At 25.8% G+C, this 18,557-nt stretch overlaps 4 protein-coding genes across 4 annotated transcripts; 2 read left to right on the top strand and 2 right to left on the bottom strand.

The window, feature by feature from the left end:
- Nucleotides 1-1,456: 1,456 nt before the first annotated feature.
- LOC128964045 (tripeptidyl-peptidase 2-like) lies at nt 1,457-8,095 on the top strand. Its single transcript, XM_054310604.1, has 22 exons — nt 1,457-1,502; nt 1,655-1,785; nt 1,849-1,980; nt 2,866-3,200; nt 3,256-3,353; nt 3,431-3,496; nt 3,672-3,807; nt 3,865-3,939; nt 4,020-4,241; nt 4,296-4,563; nt 4,636-4,816; nt 4,877-5,037; nt 5,223-5,299; nt 5,366-5,738; nt 5,805-5,905; nt 5,988-6,084; nt 6,180-6,308; nt 6,475-6,959; nt 7,030-7,269; nt 7,355-7,510; nt 7,697-7,945; nt 8,089-8,095. Exons 1-22 carry the CDS (start codon nt 1,490-1,492, stop codon nt 8,093-8,095), a joined length of 3,732 nt encoding a protein of 1,243 aa, XP_054166579.1. The 5' UTR covers nt 1,457-1,489.
- A 1,907-nt stretch (nt 8,096-10,002) lies between these two features.
- On the bottom strand, nt 10,003-13,650 carry LOC128964044 (mucin-5AC-like). Its single transcript, XM_054310603.1, has 3 exons — nt 11,697-13,650; nt 10,584-11,622; nt 10,003-10,075 (listed from the first exon to the last, which is right to left on the bottom strand). The coding sequence occupies exons 1-3, from the start codon at nt 13,648-13,650 to the stop codon at nt 10,003-10,005; spliced, it is 3,066 nt and encodes a 1,021-aa protein (XP_054166578.1).
- A 1,100-nt stretch (nt 13,651-14,750) lies between these two features.
- On the top strand, nt 14,751-16,116 carry LOC128964043 (lipase 3-like). The gene is made up of 6 exons (XM_054310602.1): nt 14,751-15,023; nt 15,077-15,166; nt 15,236-15,410; nt 15,467-15,518; nt 15,685-15,946; nt 15,998-16,116. Exons 1-6 carry the CDS (start codon nt 14,810-14,812, stop codon nt 16,114-16,116), a joined length of 912 nt encoding a protein of 303 aa, XP_054166577.1. The 5' UTR covers nt 14,751-14,809.
- Nucleotides 16,117-16,306: 190 nt separating this feature from the next.
- Nucleotides 16,307-18,529, bottom strand: LOC128964188 (fatty-acid amide hydrolase 2-like). The gene is made up of 6 exons (XM_054310746.1): nt 18,276-18,529; nt 17,711-18,196; nt 17,503-17,648; nt 16,781-17,280; nt 16,678-16,719; nt 16,307-16,595 (listed from the first exon to the last, which is right to left on the bottom strand). Exons 1-6 carry the CDS (start codon nt 18,450-18,452, stop codon nt 16,363-16,365), a joined length of 1,584 nt encoding a protein of 527 aa, XP_054166721.1. The 5' UTR covers nt 18,453-18,529; the 3' UTR covers nt 16,307-16,362.
- Between the last annotated feature and the right edge of the window lie 28 nt (nt 18,530-18,557).

Below are 18,557 nucleotides of genomic sequence, written 5' to 3'. Positions count from 1 at the left end.
CATAAAAGTTGTTTTTCATCAAAAATTATAACATAATAATTACCAGATTTTTTGTATCTTTTGTAATACAAATTTTTGAATATTTGAATATTATAGAGATATTACCACAAAGCCAGTCGTAAATCAATGAGTCATATAATGATTAATCAATAATTAGCTAATCTATATAAGTCTCATGATTTATGCTATAAAAACTAATTAAATAGATATTTGATTGCAGGACACATACTAAACAATACTGTAATTAAAGTTAAGTAAATAAAGTTTTTTTATAAATATTATTTGATACATTGATACAAAATGAAATTATTAATTATCGCATCAATTGTGGTCAGTTATTTGGCATATGTATTATCAGCACCGGCGGGAACTACAGCTTTGACGGCAACCGAATCCACTAACACTAACACTACTACTACTTCTAACTCCAATGAGACGACTATCTCCAGTGAGAACACAACTATGTCATCGACTAACGAGACCTCATCGACAGTAATGTCAATGAATGTCACTTTATTACCTAATATGACTCTACCGCTAAACACAACTGACCCCAACTGCACCCTAACTATGGATCTGATTGTTGTCGAGGCTGGAGAAGAGACAATCATTTTTGGAGAAACTTCTTAAATTAGTTTAGATTATTATTTTTATTTAAATGTTTTATATTTTTTAAATATTTTTATATATACTGTATTATTAATTTATTTTAAGCAAAAAAAATTTAGTAATGAGTTGTATAATTTTTTTAATTGCTTGAAATATATTGTATACTGTTTATAATCATAATGAATTAAGTTTGATATTTATTCACAACATATATTTTATATAACATTTAAATTTTAAAACATAGCATGTGTTGTGTTTATTAGTATAGTAATAATTAATAGTGTATTTGTGTTTACTTAACTATAATACAGTATATCAATACATGTACAGAACATAATAATATTATAAGACTACATATACTTAATTTAAATTGTCAACAATGTATATAATTTTAGCTATTTCTTAGAAAACTTATATAAATTAAATTACATCATTACTTATTTTTAAAATTTAATTAACAAATAAAGGTTTTTATTTATTGAAAAATTAATTATCAATAAAAGATAAAAATGATAAATTCGTTTAACATTTTTTATAGATAATAACTTCTAGTACTTAACTAAAATATTATGTCATATATTATATATTAGACAAACTATAATATACTTCTTTATAACTATTTTTGTTTATACTAAACTCAAAGCCCACATATAACCCCCCCTTCCCTTAAATATTTACTAAACCAATTGAATGCTATACTGATAAACACAAGGCTTACGTGTCTGACTCTGAGAAACATATGATTTTAACAAACAAAATATTTATTAAAAATTTGTGGAAATAAACATTAAATTTATCAATATTTTTATATGACGTTAATATAATAGTTTATATCAATATTAAACTGTACTTTTTATCAAATAAAAAATTGATTGTATTAATGAAATTGCATTGTAAGTTAAATTGGACTTAAAATTCACTAAAATTTATTGTTTAAAACATTATATATTGAAAATTTGTTTTCTAAAAGTATTTAAAAGCAAATTTAATATTTTTAAAAATCTAATTTTTATTGAAATAATGTCAACATCTGATGCATTTCCAGTGTGGGCTCTGTTGCCTAAAAAAGAGACTAATGTCGACATATTTTTAAATAAATACCCGGAATATGATGGTCGAGGGGTCAAAATTGCAATAATTGACACCGGCGTTGATCCCGGAGCTGCTGGTCTTCAAGTAAATTTTGATTATTTTTGCATTTATTATTTATTTAATAAAAGATTTATTTTCAAATATTAGATAACTAGCGATGGTAAACCAAAAATTGTGGACATGTATGATGCTACCGGTGCCGGCAATGTCGACACAAGTACTGTCGTTAAAGCAGATGACGACGGTTTTATCACTGGATTGACCGGTACTAAACTAAAGGTATAGTTTTATAATTTTTTTTCTACACATTTTGTTATTGAAATATTTACAAATATATTTAATGTAACTAACAATATATGTTTTGTGAAATTATCAAAAATTATTATAAACTTAATATATAATATGTTGAGAATTTGACTTATAAAAAGTTTGGTATGTTTTTGATGGGTAATAAAAAGATACAACATTTGTTAAATATGGAAAAGTATTGAATTTCAATATATTTGTTAATTAAATTATTGCTTAGTTTCAGTGAAATATTTATAATAGGATTTCCTAATCTGAAACTTAAGTCATGACTTATTTATTGTTTATTAACATTTAGATATTTTCAAAAAAATTTTTAAATATTACTTATAACAACAAATAAATAAAGTAATTAAATATTTATTCAATAATTTATTTATTTCTAAAAATATTAATACTTTTATTTGATAAAAAATAAAACAAATTTACAATGAAATGTTATAATTTATAAGACGAAATTAGTAAATGCATTGTTCAATAGATGCTTTAATATGTAGTAAATAGTAAATATAGATATAAAATATTTAATTATTGTTAGTTGTAATTAAAGTTCGATCACAATTCCCTGGGAAGGAAGTTCCCTAAAAAAAATCTTTAATTTTACAGCAAAATATGCAAAATATTTTATTTTTCCTCCTTTGATCGTTAGAAAGGGAAAATATGTTTTATATTATTACGATAAATAGTACCAAAACTCTACAAAAAAAATATTGAAATATTTCAAAATAAATATTACAAAAATCTAGCAATTAAATTATTTTTAAAATTTTTTTTTAAATTTTTATATATGTTCACATTATATTATATATTTACTAACAAATAAAATATGAGTTATTAATATTAAATTGATATAAAAAGATACCAAACGAGTGGACTAACCCGTCAGGTGAGTATCACATCGGTATGAAAAACATATATGAGTTGTACCCGAAAGAGGTCCGCAAACGTATGATTGAAAAGTATATGGAAAACGAGTGGAAACCAAAACATAGGATTGTCAGCTCAGATGCCTTGAAAATGCTCCGAAATTTTGAAGCAAAACATACGGAAGCATCTAATGATAGTCCTGAAGACAAACTGATCCGCGAAGACTTGCAATCGCAAGTTGATTGTCTCAAACAAATTGATGATATTTTTGAAGATTTAGGTCCCACTTATGATTGTATTATCTTCAATGATGGACAACATTGGAGGTCACTATAAAACTAAAATACAAAACTTTTAATAATAGTTTTATTGTTTAAATAGAGGTTTGATAGACAAGACAGGAACTGGTGATCTATCAAAGTGTGTACTTTTGGGAAACTATAGTAATTGCTTGAAATATGACACCATCTCTGATATGGGTAAATGATTTTCATAAATAAATAACATATTATTGAAAAATTTTAAATAAAAAATTTGCTAATTATTTTAAAAATAGATATGCTAAACTATTGTATAAATATTTATGATGATGGTAATCTGATGCAAATTGTAGCTAACAATTGTAAGTTATAAATATTTTAATATACAGTATATAACAATATATCTATATATACTGATATATTATACATAAACATATATTAATATTGAATATTATAAAGTATATGATATTATATATGTACATAAACTTGTATACCTATATTATGCAATAAACTATTAATAATATATTTTTTTAATAGCATCTCACGGCACACATGTTGCCTGTATAGCGGCCGCCAATTTTCCCGAGAAATCTATTAAAAATGGTGTCGCACCGGGAGCTCAAATAGTTAGTATATATATTGGAGGAAATCTCAATCAAAATACATTTAAAAGGTTTAATTAAATTATTTTTGAAACAAATGCTTATTTATATTAATTTATAAATTTCAGAGCACTTATTAAAGTTATTGAATGCAAATGCGATGTCATTAATCTTAGTTATGGTACTTATGATTATATAAACAGGTCTATTATGTTATGTTTTTTTATAAATTACAATTTAACTGAATTAAAAGATAATTTAATGATTAATATTTAATTTTTAGTTCAATTAATAAGTTTATGAAAGAATTGATCACTAAATACGGCATAATTTTTGTGACTTCTGCGGGAAATTCTGGACCAATTCATTCGTCAACCCTATCGAGCAAATCATTAGCCATATCTGTTGGCGCTTATGTATCACCTGATATGATCAGAGCTCAAAACTCACTGTTTAATGACAAGGCATCTGAAATGGCATATAGTTTTACATCCCGCGGCCCATCGTATGATAATATTTTAATCTAAATAATTATAAATATTAAAACTTGTTTTATTAGTGTTAATGGAGATTTGGGTGTATCTGTATGTGCACCCGGAGGTGCTATAACATCTGTGTCTAATTGTGAGCTTAAAGGTAGTGACCAAATGTTCGGTACATCGATGAGTTCGCCACATACTGCGGGAGCCGTATGTCTATTACTGTCGGGTCTCAAAATGATGGATATCCCGTATTCACCATTTAGTATAAGAAAAAGTTTTGAAAGTACTGCTAATCAATATTATGATAATTATGATGTATTTACTGCCGGACACGGACTCATACAAGTATTGATTATAATTTTTACTAGAATTTMATTATTWTATTATATATTATTTAATTACCGGTAATATTATTAGATTGACAAAGCATTTGAACATCTAATTCAATTCAAAGATAGTATTGATAGTAATATTAGATTTAAAATAAATACTGGAAATAAAAAAGTTGGTATTTATTTGCGGGAACAGTATGAAGTAACTGAGCCATCGAAACATACTGTATTTGTTGAAACTAAATATTTAAATCATAAAGAAATGGGTCAATAATAGCAATTAAATAAATTAAGTAAATATTATAATATTTGTTTTTCTTGTTTAGAAAGTAAACATAAATTGCAATTTGAAATGATATTACAATTATCTTGTTCTCAACAATGGCTAACTTATCCACCATTTATTTATTTAACATATGGTAACAAAAATTTTGACATTGAAGTCGATCCACAAACTCTATCGGACGGAGAAATACACTTTACCATGGTAACTTTTATTTATTATAAATATAATTTATTGTAGTTATAGTTTTTATTTTATTATATTTTATATCTTTATAATTAATAATATAATAGAAAGTTAAAATATCATTATTTATCAATTAATTACAATTTTTATCACAAAAATAATTAATTATTTACTGTATTTACTAATTATATTTTTGTCTTAAGTTAAAAGCATTTGACGCCACTTGTCCTGAAAAAGGCCCGATATTTGAGATACCAATTACTGTAATTAAACCATTAAAGTGAGAAAATATTTGCTTTTATTATTTGAATTACTAAATCAAAGTTTTAAAAAATATTTTTCTAAGAATATGTAAAGAAAAATCAATGAAATTTACAGAAATTATAAGATCCGGTTATTTTTGGAGTCAATACATTCATATACCTAATGAAGTGACTTCAATGGTTGTAAGCCTTAAAAATAAAGACAGTTATAGATCAGGAAATTTTGTATTGCAAACCATGCAATTAGCAACTAATAGTGAAAAAAGTAATATTGAATATAACAAAAACATTTTACTATTGTCTGGTGAGGAAAGTCAACACTCTATTATAGTAGACTCCGGGCGTACCATTGAATTATGTTTCGGTAAATACTGGAAATGTCTATCGGATATTGAGATTAAAATTAAAATTCAATTCAATGGCATTCAATTGCTTAATAAACAATCACTTATATTGGTTGGTTTTTTTTAATTATTGGTTTATATTTTAGTAATTAATTTATATTTTAAAATTATATTTTAGTCATCAACTGATTTTATATCAACTTTAGATATTAAATCTAATTTTACATTTGAAACAATTACTCCAAGAATTTCATTATATTATTATGAATTGCACATCAAGTATGAAAAATTATTTTATGAAAAACTATTTTAAATAAATTGAAAATTTTTAATATCAATTTATTTGAATTATATTATTTAGACCGACTAATAGTGAAATAAACGCAATGTCTGAACGCGAGACAATACCAAAAGGACGATGTTTTTATGAATTAATTTTAACTTATAAATTTAACTTGGTAATTATATTTTATATAATGCTTAAATTGTTAAATAAAAATTTTAATATTTAAAATATATGCTATACTTTACTAAATTTTTAATTATATTATAGCCTAAAGATCATGAAATATATATAAATTCTAATATAAGTCGTTATTACGATTTTGAATTACAAATGATTATGTTATTTGAAGAGAAAACTAAACGATATATCGATTATGGATATTATAGACAATCAAAAGTATTATATATAATTAAATTATGAAAATTATTTTATATAAATCGATTTATACTTAATATTTTAAGTTTAACTTAAAAATTTTGTATAAAATAGATTTAATTTTATTATAATTTTATCATTTAATTCCGTCTCAAGTAATAACATAACAATTAAAATAATTTTTTAGATGAAACTGAAAAAAGGAGATTATTTAATTAAAATTCAAGTTTGTCACGAATTGGTCAACAATTTAAACAAATTAAAAGACACAGTAATTACTGTATGTTATAAATTATCGCCTACTCTGTCATTAGATATTTATGACAATCGCGAAAAAGCCATCACCGGTGGCACTAAAATAGTAAATAACTATTTGGTCCCAAATAAAGTCAAACAATTGTTTATAAAATCATTGTCCTCGTCATCAGTACCGTTGGGTTTACCAGAATTGGTTGCCGGCAGTTGTTTCACGGGATATATCTATTTGTTTGATAATTTTACTCATTTACTACAAGAGGACAATATTTTGTATATTAATAATACTGACTTCAAAAAGTTGTCACCGGATAATAGTATCACTAATCAAAACAAAYCAAAAGAAAATAACAAAAAGTTGCCAAAAGACGAGTTTAATGAGGAGTTGATTAAATTGAAATGTAATTGGATTTCAAAGTAATGTGTTTTTATTATTATTATTATTATCAATAAAAATCCAAGTTTTATGTAATCAACTATTTTTTAGATTAAATAAAGAAATGAGTGATCAGTTATTTGAAGAATTGATTGCCGACAACAAAATAAATGCCATACTATTGCTGTCGCGAATTAAAGCGCTTGAATCGGATGATTGTCGGTCACAACATTTAGTGGACATCATTACAATGTCCGATACAATCATCAACGACATCAATATCGATGACCTGATTTCACAAATGGCTATCAAAAAAAGTGAACAAATAGAAAACGAAGAAGCGATCAAAAAGTTTGTTTATAATTAATATTTTGAAATATTTACCGTTAGTTTTAAAGATTATATTACAGTATATTTAAATATTATTTGTTTCTAGTATTGAAACAAAAAGATCACAACTATTGGAAGCACTCGTCAAAAAAGGTTTGGCTATAAGTGATATCATAGATCCGTCAAACAAACAAAATGTTGACATCAATGGGTCGAAACAATTGACTGATAATAAGGAAATTGACGAAAACAAAACTCAAGAGTCAAAAACTATTGATAATAAAGAAAACATTAATGAAAATGTTATTAAAGAAAATAAAGAAAATTCTACTAAAGAGTCCAAACTTGTAGATTCATATGAGATGACTATAAATATTAACGAAAATAATATTAAAAATATATTGATTAATGATATAAAAGAAATTGAAAATAAAGAAATCAATAAAAGTGAAACTAAAATGTCTAAAACTATTGATAAAAATGAAACTATTAATAACAATGAACTTCAAAAGTCTTGTAATACTAATGAGTCCAATGATAATGAAAGTAAAGAAATCAAACCACATGAAGACACAACTAATGCTAGTTATAGTATCAATGATTTGAATGTGATTTTTCAAATGATTTGCAAACTTATTGATCCTTACGATCTAAAAGTATCAGATTTTACCGAAAGACACGCCATTATGAATGGACAGTACGGTCGGGCATTAAAACTGTTTATGAAAAAATTAGAATTATTACCAACAAATGATAATATTGATAAATGTTTCAAGGTACATTTGTTTTCATATTTAAATCAATATACGACTAAAATTAAATGTTATATTTGTTATATAGATATTAAATGACTTGAATTGGACTCATATTATCAATGGTTTTATACGAATAAAACATGTGATGTTTCCCAAAGAATTTAAAAAATTTTGATAAATTGTATATCTTTTTAATTTACATTTATATTCTATGATTTATTTTATTAATATATTTGCAATTATTTAATGTTTAAATTATGTATGCATTAAAAATTCATCAAATTTTGATATTATTTCTCAAACTGAATGCTTTAAATTATGCGTTTTATTCTTGTATTTTAATAATAAAATATATAAAATTAAAGATTTAAAAAATCTATTGATATTATTTTATTTTATATCTGGATTTTATTTAAGTTATTGTATGTAAATCAATAAAATATTATATTTGTTTACTATATTTTGAAATTCTATGGAAAAATAATTGTTAGTTTATTACAGTAATTAAAAATAACTATTATAATTTTTACTAATAATTTAATTTGTTTACACTAAATTTAAAAAATCTATACTTATTTATAAATATATTTTATAAATATACTGATATCAAACTAATAATTTATGTTATATACATAAAACATTAATTACTAAAAATATAATCAATATATAAATTATCATAAAATTATTTATTATTAAAGATATAACTTACTTTATATTACATAATTATAATTACATAAATATTTTTGTTTTATTTTTAACGTTTATTATTAAAATATATTAAATGCTGATCTCATTAATTATTTAATAATCAATCGGTAAATAAATAAATAAATGATTTATGTGTTAAATGTAAAAGTAAATTTGTAATACTGTTTATTGTTTGTTGCATTAGTTTATTTTCTTAATATCAAACCATATAAATTATAAATAAAGTATTGATTAATGATTATTTAATATATATTAAATAGTTGTTATAATAGTTGTTATAATAGTTGCTAAAAAACTGAAATAGTTATTTATTTTTTATATTTTGCAAATAATTACATTAATTTTGATTAGAATGTATGATAAAATAATATTTCAATTTTTTCTTTAAATCTCAAGCGTTTATTACTTAAAATATTTGAAAATTTATAAAAAACTTGTCAGTAGTTGTTTAATAATTGCCAAAAAAATCGAAATAATACTTTTTTTTAAGTATTTGCATATTTACTAAAATTATATATTCAAATATATTAGTTATTTCTTTTGTTAGTGATTTTACAGTTTTATATCATTTTGTAACTAATATTTTGTATTTTTACATATATTTGTGGAATATTTTACAGTTTAATGCTTATATTTTTCAAAATCATTGAAATAATTATTTATAAGTTTTTATTATTGCTAACCCATCAAATAGTTATTTATAGTTATAATAAAATTTTGGTAATAGTGTCCATTTGTCATGTTTGGTGGACACACTAAGTCACAGTTATAAGCGTTAAACTAATAAAATAGATTTTTTTTAGTTGGAAATCAAGACACTACTTATAAATTACATCTAAGTTTAAACAATTTATCATTTAATTTATTAGTAATATTATATTTTAATTAAGTTTATTGACGTTATTATGAATTAATTTATTTTTAATAATTATTATTATTATATATCAATAAAATAAATAGATTCATTTGGAATATTTGCTAATAATTATGAAATATTGATTTTGATAACAATTTTGGATAAATACTAAATTATTTATAACTTTTAGCAAAATATTGTATATAAAGGGTTAAGACATTAAAGAAAATGTTATTTTGTGTTAATTATTACCAAATAGTTTATATATACAAAAAAAATTATTAATACTGTATTGTAAAACATGAAACATTTGACACATTATAATATGTTTGTTGTTGTCTTAATAATAACAATTGCTATGAGCAATGTTATATCAGATGTCAATGGAAAGAGTGATTTATTGAACGTGAATGTACCTAATTTAGGTCTACCCGTTCATCTACCGAACCTCAATATTCCTCCACTACTGGACGTCACTTCAGAGTCTCGTAAACGTCGCGATACAAAACTTCAAAAATAAATTGTACTTTAAATTGATTGTTAATATTTTAATATTATAATACTTAACAATTTTTTTACTATATTTTGTTCAATAAACAATTGTTAACTTTGTTATACTAATAATTATATATTAATTATTAATTAATTAGTATAATATAATAATGTTAATTTTTAATTAGGTAAGCAAAATTTTTGTTTTTAGTTTATTAATTATTTAAGTTGTTAACTGTATTTTTAATTATATTTTAATTTGATTAATAAAGAATTTTAAATATACTATATATTATATAATATTAAAAATTACTTACGACCATGATGAGTTGGTAAAAATAATTAATCATTTATTTAGACTAATAATTAACAATAAATAAAAATATTGTATAAGATATATTTTATTTATTTCAAAAACCAGATAGTACAATAAATATTTTATAATAAATTAATCAAGCTCATTTGTTTGATTAAAATCAATATTTTGTTTTTGAAACTCAGCTAAAAAAGGTTTATTTGCAAACAGATGACTGGGAACTGGTCTTCTACCACCAGGTCGTCTACCGTTGCCTGAATTGGCTCCAATGATAATACCTCCCTGTCCATTATTAGTGCCAATACCATTATAACTTTGTCCTGAATTGTTTCCGTGAATATTACCCTCTTTTCCACTTCCAGTTCCTTTAGGTTTATTAGTTACTGAATAATCTGTTGAACTATAGTTTGTAATATAATTTATATCGCTTTCGTTTAACTCGACATCCATTGCATGAATATCTTTGCCAATCGTGTCATTCGGTACTACTTCTTGTGGTAATTCCTCGACATAATGAACAGTCGAGTATTGGAAACCCTCTTTCATAGGACCGATAATTGGCGGCAGAGATGTGGTTTGTATCGGTGGCCGAGGAGTTGTGGATCGGGCCAGTGCTGTGAATATCCATTGGGGTAACCAATCAAGACGTGGTGTCGACAGTAATGGTCTGCGATGTGTAGTCAATAGAGGTGTTAATGTAGAAATTAATGGTTCAGCATATTTGGTCTCAATTATAGGCCAATTAATAGTAGGAAGTGTATACAATGTTGCACTCAATGGCCTAAGAGTTAACTTAAATTTTTTATTAGTTTTATCCTCATTTGCTGTTGTTCTCCATTGATCCGATTGAGTGTAAAACCCTTTATTTGATACCGACTGATCACTGGTTGATTGAGTCGATAGACTAGATGTCATAGGAGTTGATGGTGTAGTTGTTATGGCTGTATTGATAGTTGAAGCGGTGAATCCTAGTGTTATTCTGTTGTTTTCATGATTATGTTTTACAGGCCACGGAAAACGGTTTCGTTTTTTAGTTGTTTGAATAGGTATGGCATCTGTTTGAGTCTGAATTGTAATAATAGGAGTAGAAGTAGTAGTAGTCGTCGTACTAGAAGTAGTAGTTGAAGAACTGGTAGACAGAGTTACCGGTTGACTGTTTTCTACAGTTTTTATTGTTTCTACATTTTTAGATTTGTCGGTCATTTGCATTTCATTGGTTGTCAAAGTTGTTGTAGTTTTCGGTTTGTCTTTAGATATATTATTAATAAATTTATATTGTATTATAAATTAAGTTAATTTAAATATTACAAAACTACTGTACCTGTAGTGGATGTTGTATATTCTTGATGTTTATGCACATCAGTGTTAGTATTACTCATTTGCGGTCCAATAACCGGTGGGTTAGTACTTGGAGTGGGCTGTGGTCCTAATGTTGGTACAGTTTTAGTGGTCAAAGTCGGAAACACCAGATCCGATAGTGTTAGCAATATTGTGTCATAATTAGGTGATACTATTTCACCATTAGGTGGTTTTGTAGCCGAAAGTATACTATTAATTTTTCCCAACAATGTATCCAGGTCAATGTTAGGATATGGTATATAATTGTCTTTAATATCATCAAATAATGGCAAATCAAGCTTAACTGGCTTAAACTCTTTAAAATCACCCTCATCATCGTGTTGTTTTTGATCAAATTTATTTATGCGATTTATTTGGAACTGTATATCATTTTTAGGTCTTTCAGTTGATCTGAACACCCGATTGCGGACCAATTTAACGCCGGACGACATCTCATTTGCATTTGTTATAGAATCCAATAGTTTGGATGTCATTCTCTGTGGTCTTTGTTTGAATTTATTTGTTATTTTATTTGCTTCTGTAGTTTGCGATTCATGTTGTTTATCGAAATCATTAGATGACACTCTAACTACTGGTAATTCAATAGTTTTTATTGAATCCAATTCTTTATTATCAACAATTTGATCCTTACCGCTAAATTTATTTTTAATATTACTATTACTAGTATTATTAACATCCATTTGTACTTCAGTTGATCCTGTAGTTGATGGCAGAGTTGTTGAAGTATTAAAGTTATCTACAATCGGTGGTGTAGTTCTGTTGCGATGTATTGTAATCATTTCCCATTTTTCCGGATTAATGATCTCAATGACCACTTGGTCATCATTTCCCGATCCAATTGAATTTATCACCGGTGCTGGCATTTCAGGTGCTTTGCTTGTAGTGATTGGCATATCAGTTGTGGTCGGAGTTGGTGTAGTAGTAGTTTTAAGACTGATTGTCGGCATCTGAATCTTAGGAATAGTAATCATAGTAATGGTTTCATTAGACAATATCTGGAATTGTCTTTCAGTGGTAATATGTTTAGTGGTAGCAGTAGTTGTTGGTTTGGTTGTAGTTTTTGTGTCAAATTTAATGGGAATTATCGGTGGAACTGGTGGTCGCCAATCGGGTTTAAATGTTATAAACTGTTTGGCATTATTAACAGTATCTGATGATATATAATTGATAAAATCTAAATTATCCACTTTATATGGATCATCACTATTGAGATTATCTTCATTGTCTTCGTAATCTTTATTTAGAAGACCATCATTAGATCCATGTAATGCAATATTAGAGTCAATACTTGACAATTTATACGGTCTATCAGACAATGGATTCATGGATTCATGAGCTGTAGGTAATGGGCTTACAGTTGTCGTAGGTTTACGTTTTGTTTTCAGACCCAACAGTTCAATCAACGATTTTGTAGTACCTTTACTGGTCTGTGTGGTGGACGTCGAAACAGTTTCATCAGAGTATGGATCGTAAAAACCGTCGGAGGGATAACCTCCGGGTTTGTCCCGATTATTACCATCTTTAGGTGTCTCGTCTGTCAATTTAATTGCACTATTGGTAGTGGATTTTGGTCTGTCGTCCAGAACAATGTATGGTATCGATGGATCAGTTTCTGTATCACTCGGCTCTCCCCAAAACCCCTCTCCGGGTGGGCCGGCATTGGATGTGGTTGTCGTAGATTTTGTATCATTACTTATAGGTATTATAGCATTGATTAGAGAATCTATCATTGAATTGAATACATTTTTACGGTTTGTCGGCTTATTATTAGTGATAATATCATTACTATTACTATTATTATTAAGATTTGATGTCACTGCTGACGATGATCGCAATTGTAAGTCTATATCTGATTGTGCACTAAATGTATTAGTTTGTAGTAATCCGGTTATAATGAATAATAATTTAAAATGCATTTTACTTTACAAATAACGACTATTTTTAATAAAACATTTTATTAGTAAACGTTAAAAAACTAATTACAAATTATAACTAAAAAATGTTTTCCGTTACATTGTGAACTAATTTTTATTTAAAATATGATTAAACATTATAAACTAGTAAATTATAAAAAATAAGTATATCATATTTTTAAAAATGTTAATCCAGATGTTATATTTTAAATTATTTATTAAATTTGTTTATTTTATGGTCTAATTTCTAAATTTTCTAAATATAAAAAAATTGCTTATTGTCATGAAATCTAAACTTTTAGCTAGCATATTTTTGGTATTAGTAATTATTATTATTACAATTTACTTATGATACCATATAATGATATTATTTCCGCCATAATTATAATTACCTCAAGTGATAATCATAAATTAAAAAAATAATTTAATATACATAATATAATGTTAATATAACGGCAAAGTAAAAATAAAACACTATAATTTTAAATACAAATTTCTCAAAATTATATTTATTTATAAATTTATTATGTTATTAGTACTGTATACTTATGTACTGCTGTATACTATATGAGTAACTTTTATATATGTTTGAAACTGATAAATTTATATATTTATAATTTTTATAATGTTATAGAATATACTCAAAATGATAAAATCTCTATTTTATTATATTTTTAATACAATACAATTATTTAATACATATACTATATTACCCCTATTTATAAAATTTATATTATATTTTAAATTTATTTTTATTATAATTTTTAATTACAAAATATATAAAATGTATATTTTTATACTCTATTCATATTATTATACTACTAAACAATTAAATATAACTAACTAAATGAATTTTTATTATAAAATCAATATAAATTTTAAATGTCTTATATTTATATTATTATTTAACATTTCGTATACATTTATTATTGATGATGACAATTATCGAAATAGCGTATGTATATAATATTTATATAAATAATTATTAAATAAATATTAAATAAATTATAATAAATAGTTGCAATTAATAGACTCACGAGGCTTTAAAGCACAGACCCATACTGTTAACACAAGTGATGGTTATATAATAACAGTATTTCGTATAATAAATCCATATTTGAATAATACCAATAAAAAGCCAATTATCTTATGGCACGGCTTAATGCAAGACTCGACCACTTGGTTGGTGTCCACTGATGGTCGGATAAATGAACACAATATATACATTGAAAATAATCAAATTGTCAACGATTGTGAGTTAACTGTCACATCAAGTTTGGCATTTACATTATCTGCCTGTGGTTATGATGTATGGCTACCCAATTATCGGGGAACTGGATACTCAAACGGTCATGTTTTATACGATTCTATATATGGTATGAATTTTACTTTAAATATTAGTGTTTTTAATAAAATAATATAAAAATAGATACAAAATATTGGGAATTCACGTTCACTGAACTGGCATTATATGATGTGCGGGCAGTTGTTGAGTATATATTGAGAAAAACACTTCAGTGTAAACAAAAACTATATTAATTACAGTGTAATACTGTTTCATAAATTATTAATACCTATGAATTGATAGCTTCTGTAGGATATATCGGTCATTCCCTGGGATCGACCACAATGTTCATACTATTATCACTTATGCCAGAGTTTGAGCGATATGTCAAACCTTTTATAGCTTTCGCTCCGTTTGTTTTTATGTCAAATATGAGAAGCAATTTGCGAATTGTTGAAAATTTTGAATCAAATTTAAGGTAACATAACGTAATTAGCTATAAATTTTAAACAAATATTTTATATGTGGATTAAGAAATATTCCCAGAGCTGTTGGCATACCTGAGTCAATCAGACAATTGATTGGTGTATTTATTTGTGGCAATCAATATTTTATAGATATTTGCATCGATACATTTGTTAATCAAGCCAGTGGCTATGACCCTGATAATTTTAATACAGTACTATCATTTTATATAAAATAATGTTATTTAAAGTTTAAACTTTTAATAAAATTATAATTGATTTTGATAGACGCGATTACCTATATATGTAAGTCATACGGGATCAACATTTTCAACCTGGATTTATGCACATGTATCTCAACTTATTAGAACCGGTAGATTTGCATTATTCGATTATGGTATACAACAAAATAAGGAACGATATGGTCGATCAGTTCCACCTGATTATCCATTGAATCATATTTTATCTAAAAATATTGCTCTGTTTTATGGATTAAATGATTTGGTGGCCAATATTACCGATGTTTTGACATTAATAAATAGATTGAATGGTAATATAATGTAACAATTAATATACAATTAATTAAAATTTATTATTACAGTAAAGTTACTTGATAATTATTTGGTGGCACATCCTAAATGGACACATCATGATTTTAATGTTGGAGTACATCAGGGACAGTATGTTAATAAACGAGTACTAAAACTATTGAAACCATAATAATAATAATAACCAGTATAATATAATATAATATAATATAATAATTAAACTTAAAAATAATGTCAGAAATAATTTTTTGATTTTGCAAATTAAAACTTGATGTATAAAAAAAATATTAGTAAAATTTTTATATAATTTTTGTGTGTTTGTAATATGTCTTCAGAAATATTTTTAATTATTTTTGAATGTAATGTTATTTAAATAAAAAATATAAATTTATTAGATTTTTCAAAATGTAAGATATAATTAATACGACACACGTGTCGGTGGTGTCCAACCATTGAATGCCCTCTCGAGTTCTTCGGCCACAGCGATACTTAAATGATCATTATATGGACGGGTAATCACTTGAATACCAATAGGTAGACCATTACTGGACAGACCTAAAGGCACTGATGTTATGGCAACATCTAATGTATTGAATATACAGGTATARGAAATATTCTTAACTTTTAATATCGTTCCGTTATGTTTAGGTGCTGTTAAAAATTAAATTAAATTTTAAGCTCTGTTTGAATTTAACTGTAAAATTGWTTTTTAAAAAATCATAGCCTTTTCTACCTATTTCTGGATGACCTGGAAATATGAATACACCATTATCACCTAAAATAATCATTTTTAAAATTAATAAATATTTACAATAAATATTAATTAAAAATATTACCCAAAATACTGTGTAATCTTTCTGTTAATAGTTGTCTCATTTGTTTTAATTGATGAGAATATTGTTCATTTGATAGACCAGTAATTAAATCGTCAAAACARCTGACAATTGATGGGAAAGTTATGTTTGAAAGACCAACAATTGATTTTATTAATTCTAGCCATGGATTGATAGCACCATTTAAATTAGCCAACTCTTGCTCTAGAGTTGGTGATGTACTGTCGCTCATAGCGCACATCCATATATCAAAACCAAACTCCAATTCCTTGAGATATATTTTCTCAACATTTGAACATTTATTACATAAGTGATCGACACAACAATATATTGCATTTATAATCTCTGAGTTTAATGGACTGATAGCCGGGTTTTTGAGGCCTAACATGTAGTAAACATTAATTTGACTTATGTCTACGTTTTGGTCTAACTTTAATTTTGTCGCATTAGGTCCGGCCATCACTTTGAGTACTGGTTTCAAATCGCTGGCATATCTACACAAACTGGAAATATGTTATGGAAATAAATTATTATAAAAATTTATTATTAGTATTATATAATTATAGAAATATATAATTAAATTTTACAGCAATTACAGTGAAATAACTAAAATGTTTTAAAATAAAATAAAGTTTATTTCTATAAATTATATTGTATATACAGTATAGTGTCTAATAGTCTGTATACACTACCAGTAAATAAATTATATTTATTATAATACATACGGTCCGACTGATAATAATTGTTGTTTTGATGCGCTAAACATGGGATATATGCCATCAGTAGAAACAATACCGTTTGTAGTCTTGTGGCCAAAAGTGCCGCAAAAATATGACGGCTCACGGATTGAACCACCGATATCTGAACCAACCTATAGATCAATATATTTATTTACTTTTAATTAAATACTTTATATATCCTATAATCACTAACACCAATGAGAGAACCGGCCGCTGCTATGAGCGCCCCCTCGCCTCCTGAACTTCCCCCTGGTATACGACTTTTATCATATGGATTGTTGGTTCGACCATAAAGTATATTAGTCGAGTGCCACCACATTATCAGCTCCGGTACATTAGTCAAAGCAATAAATATGGCACCGGCTTTGCAAAGTTCACTGATTACTGGACTATCATTTGACGAAATAATACCTTTCCTCGCAAACAAACCAGACGTCCAATACATGTCTTTGATTGCAAACGAGTCTTTAGYTGTAAACGGTATGCCAAGCAATGGTTGGTCGTTAACRGACTGACCCGTAAGCGGATCATTGCCATCGAGTTCGTGACGTACTCGACGGTCCACATGTTTGGCCTCTTTAATGGCCGACTCATAATTGGTTTGAATGATGGCATTGATGTGTGGCTGTACTTCTCTACATCTATTGATGTATGCATTTATCAAATCTTCACATTTTAGCTGAAAAAAATAAATTCATAAACTTTTTTTTTTAAAAAAAAAGTCATATATTTGATTGGATTGTCACATTGATAACTACCTGTCCACTTTTAATTTTGGCACTCAATGTATTAGCTGATTCCAGTAACAGTGGGTTAGTTATGGCCGGTAAATATTGTCTATTAGTTTTAAACTTTAGGCCTATTATCCAAGCAATCAAATCGAGAAGTTTACGTAAAAACTTTGCAATAATTGATTGCATTTTTATTGATGACATGATTTTTGTAATAAAATATTGAATACAATAATAACAACAAAAACAATATTACATTTATATTTAATAATGTATTGCACTCTACTGTTAATACAGTGTCATAATATT

The sequence above is a fragment of the Oppia nitens genome, unplaced genomic scaffold (genome assembly GCF_028296485.1).
Source record: "Oppia nitens isolate AA-2021 unplaced genomic scaffold, nextdenovo-longstitch-racon4-pilon3 scaffold8_pilon_pilon_pilon, whole genome shotgun sequence".
In the NCBI taxonomy this organism is placed as follows: domain Eukaryota; kingdom Metazoa; phylum Arthropoda; class Arachnida; order Sarcoptiformes; family Oppiidae; genus Oppia; species Oppia nitens.
Note: the sequence above shows the minus strand (reverse complement) of the source record. Positions and strands in the feature narration are given on the sequence as shown.

Coding starts and splice junctions, on each gene's coding strand:
- LOC128964044 (XM_054310603.1), bottom strand. CDS start 13,650: ATGCATTTTAAATTATTATTCATTATAACCGGATTACTACAAACTAAT. Junction 11,623..11,696: donor ATATACAACATCCACTACAG/GTACAGTAGTTT, acceptor ATATATCTAAAG/ACAAACCGAAAACTACAACA. Junction 10,076..10,583: donor AGACCAGTTCCCAGTCATCT/GTTTGCAAATAA, acceptor TTATTTTTGAAG/TTTTGTATCGCGACGTTTAC.
- LOC128964043 (XM_054310602.1), top strand. CDS start 14,810: ATGCAAGACTCGACCACTTGGTTGGTGTCCACTGATGGTCGGATAAAT. Junction 15,024..15,076: donor TTTATACGATTCTATATATG/GTATGAATTTTA, acceptor ATATAAAAATAG/ATACAAAATATTGGGAATTC. Junction 15,947..15,997: donor ATTAATAAATAGATTGAATG/GTAATATAATGT, acceptor TTATTATTACAG/TAAAGTTACTTGATAATTAT.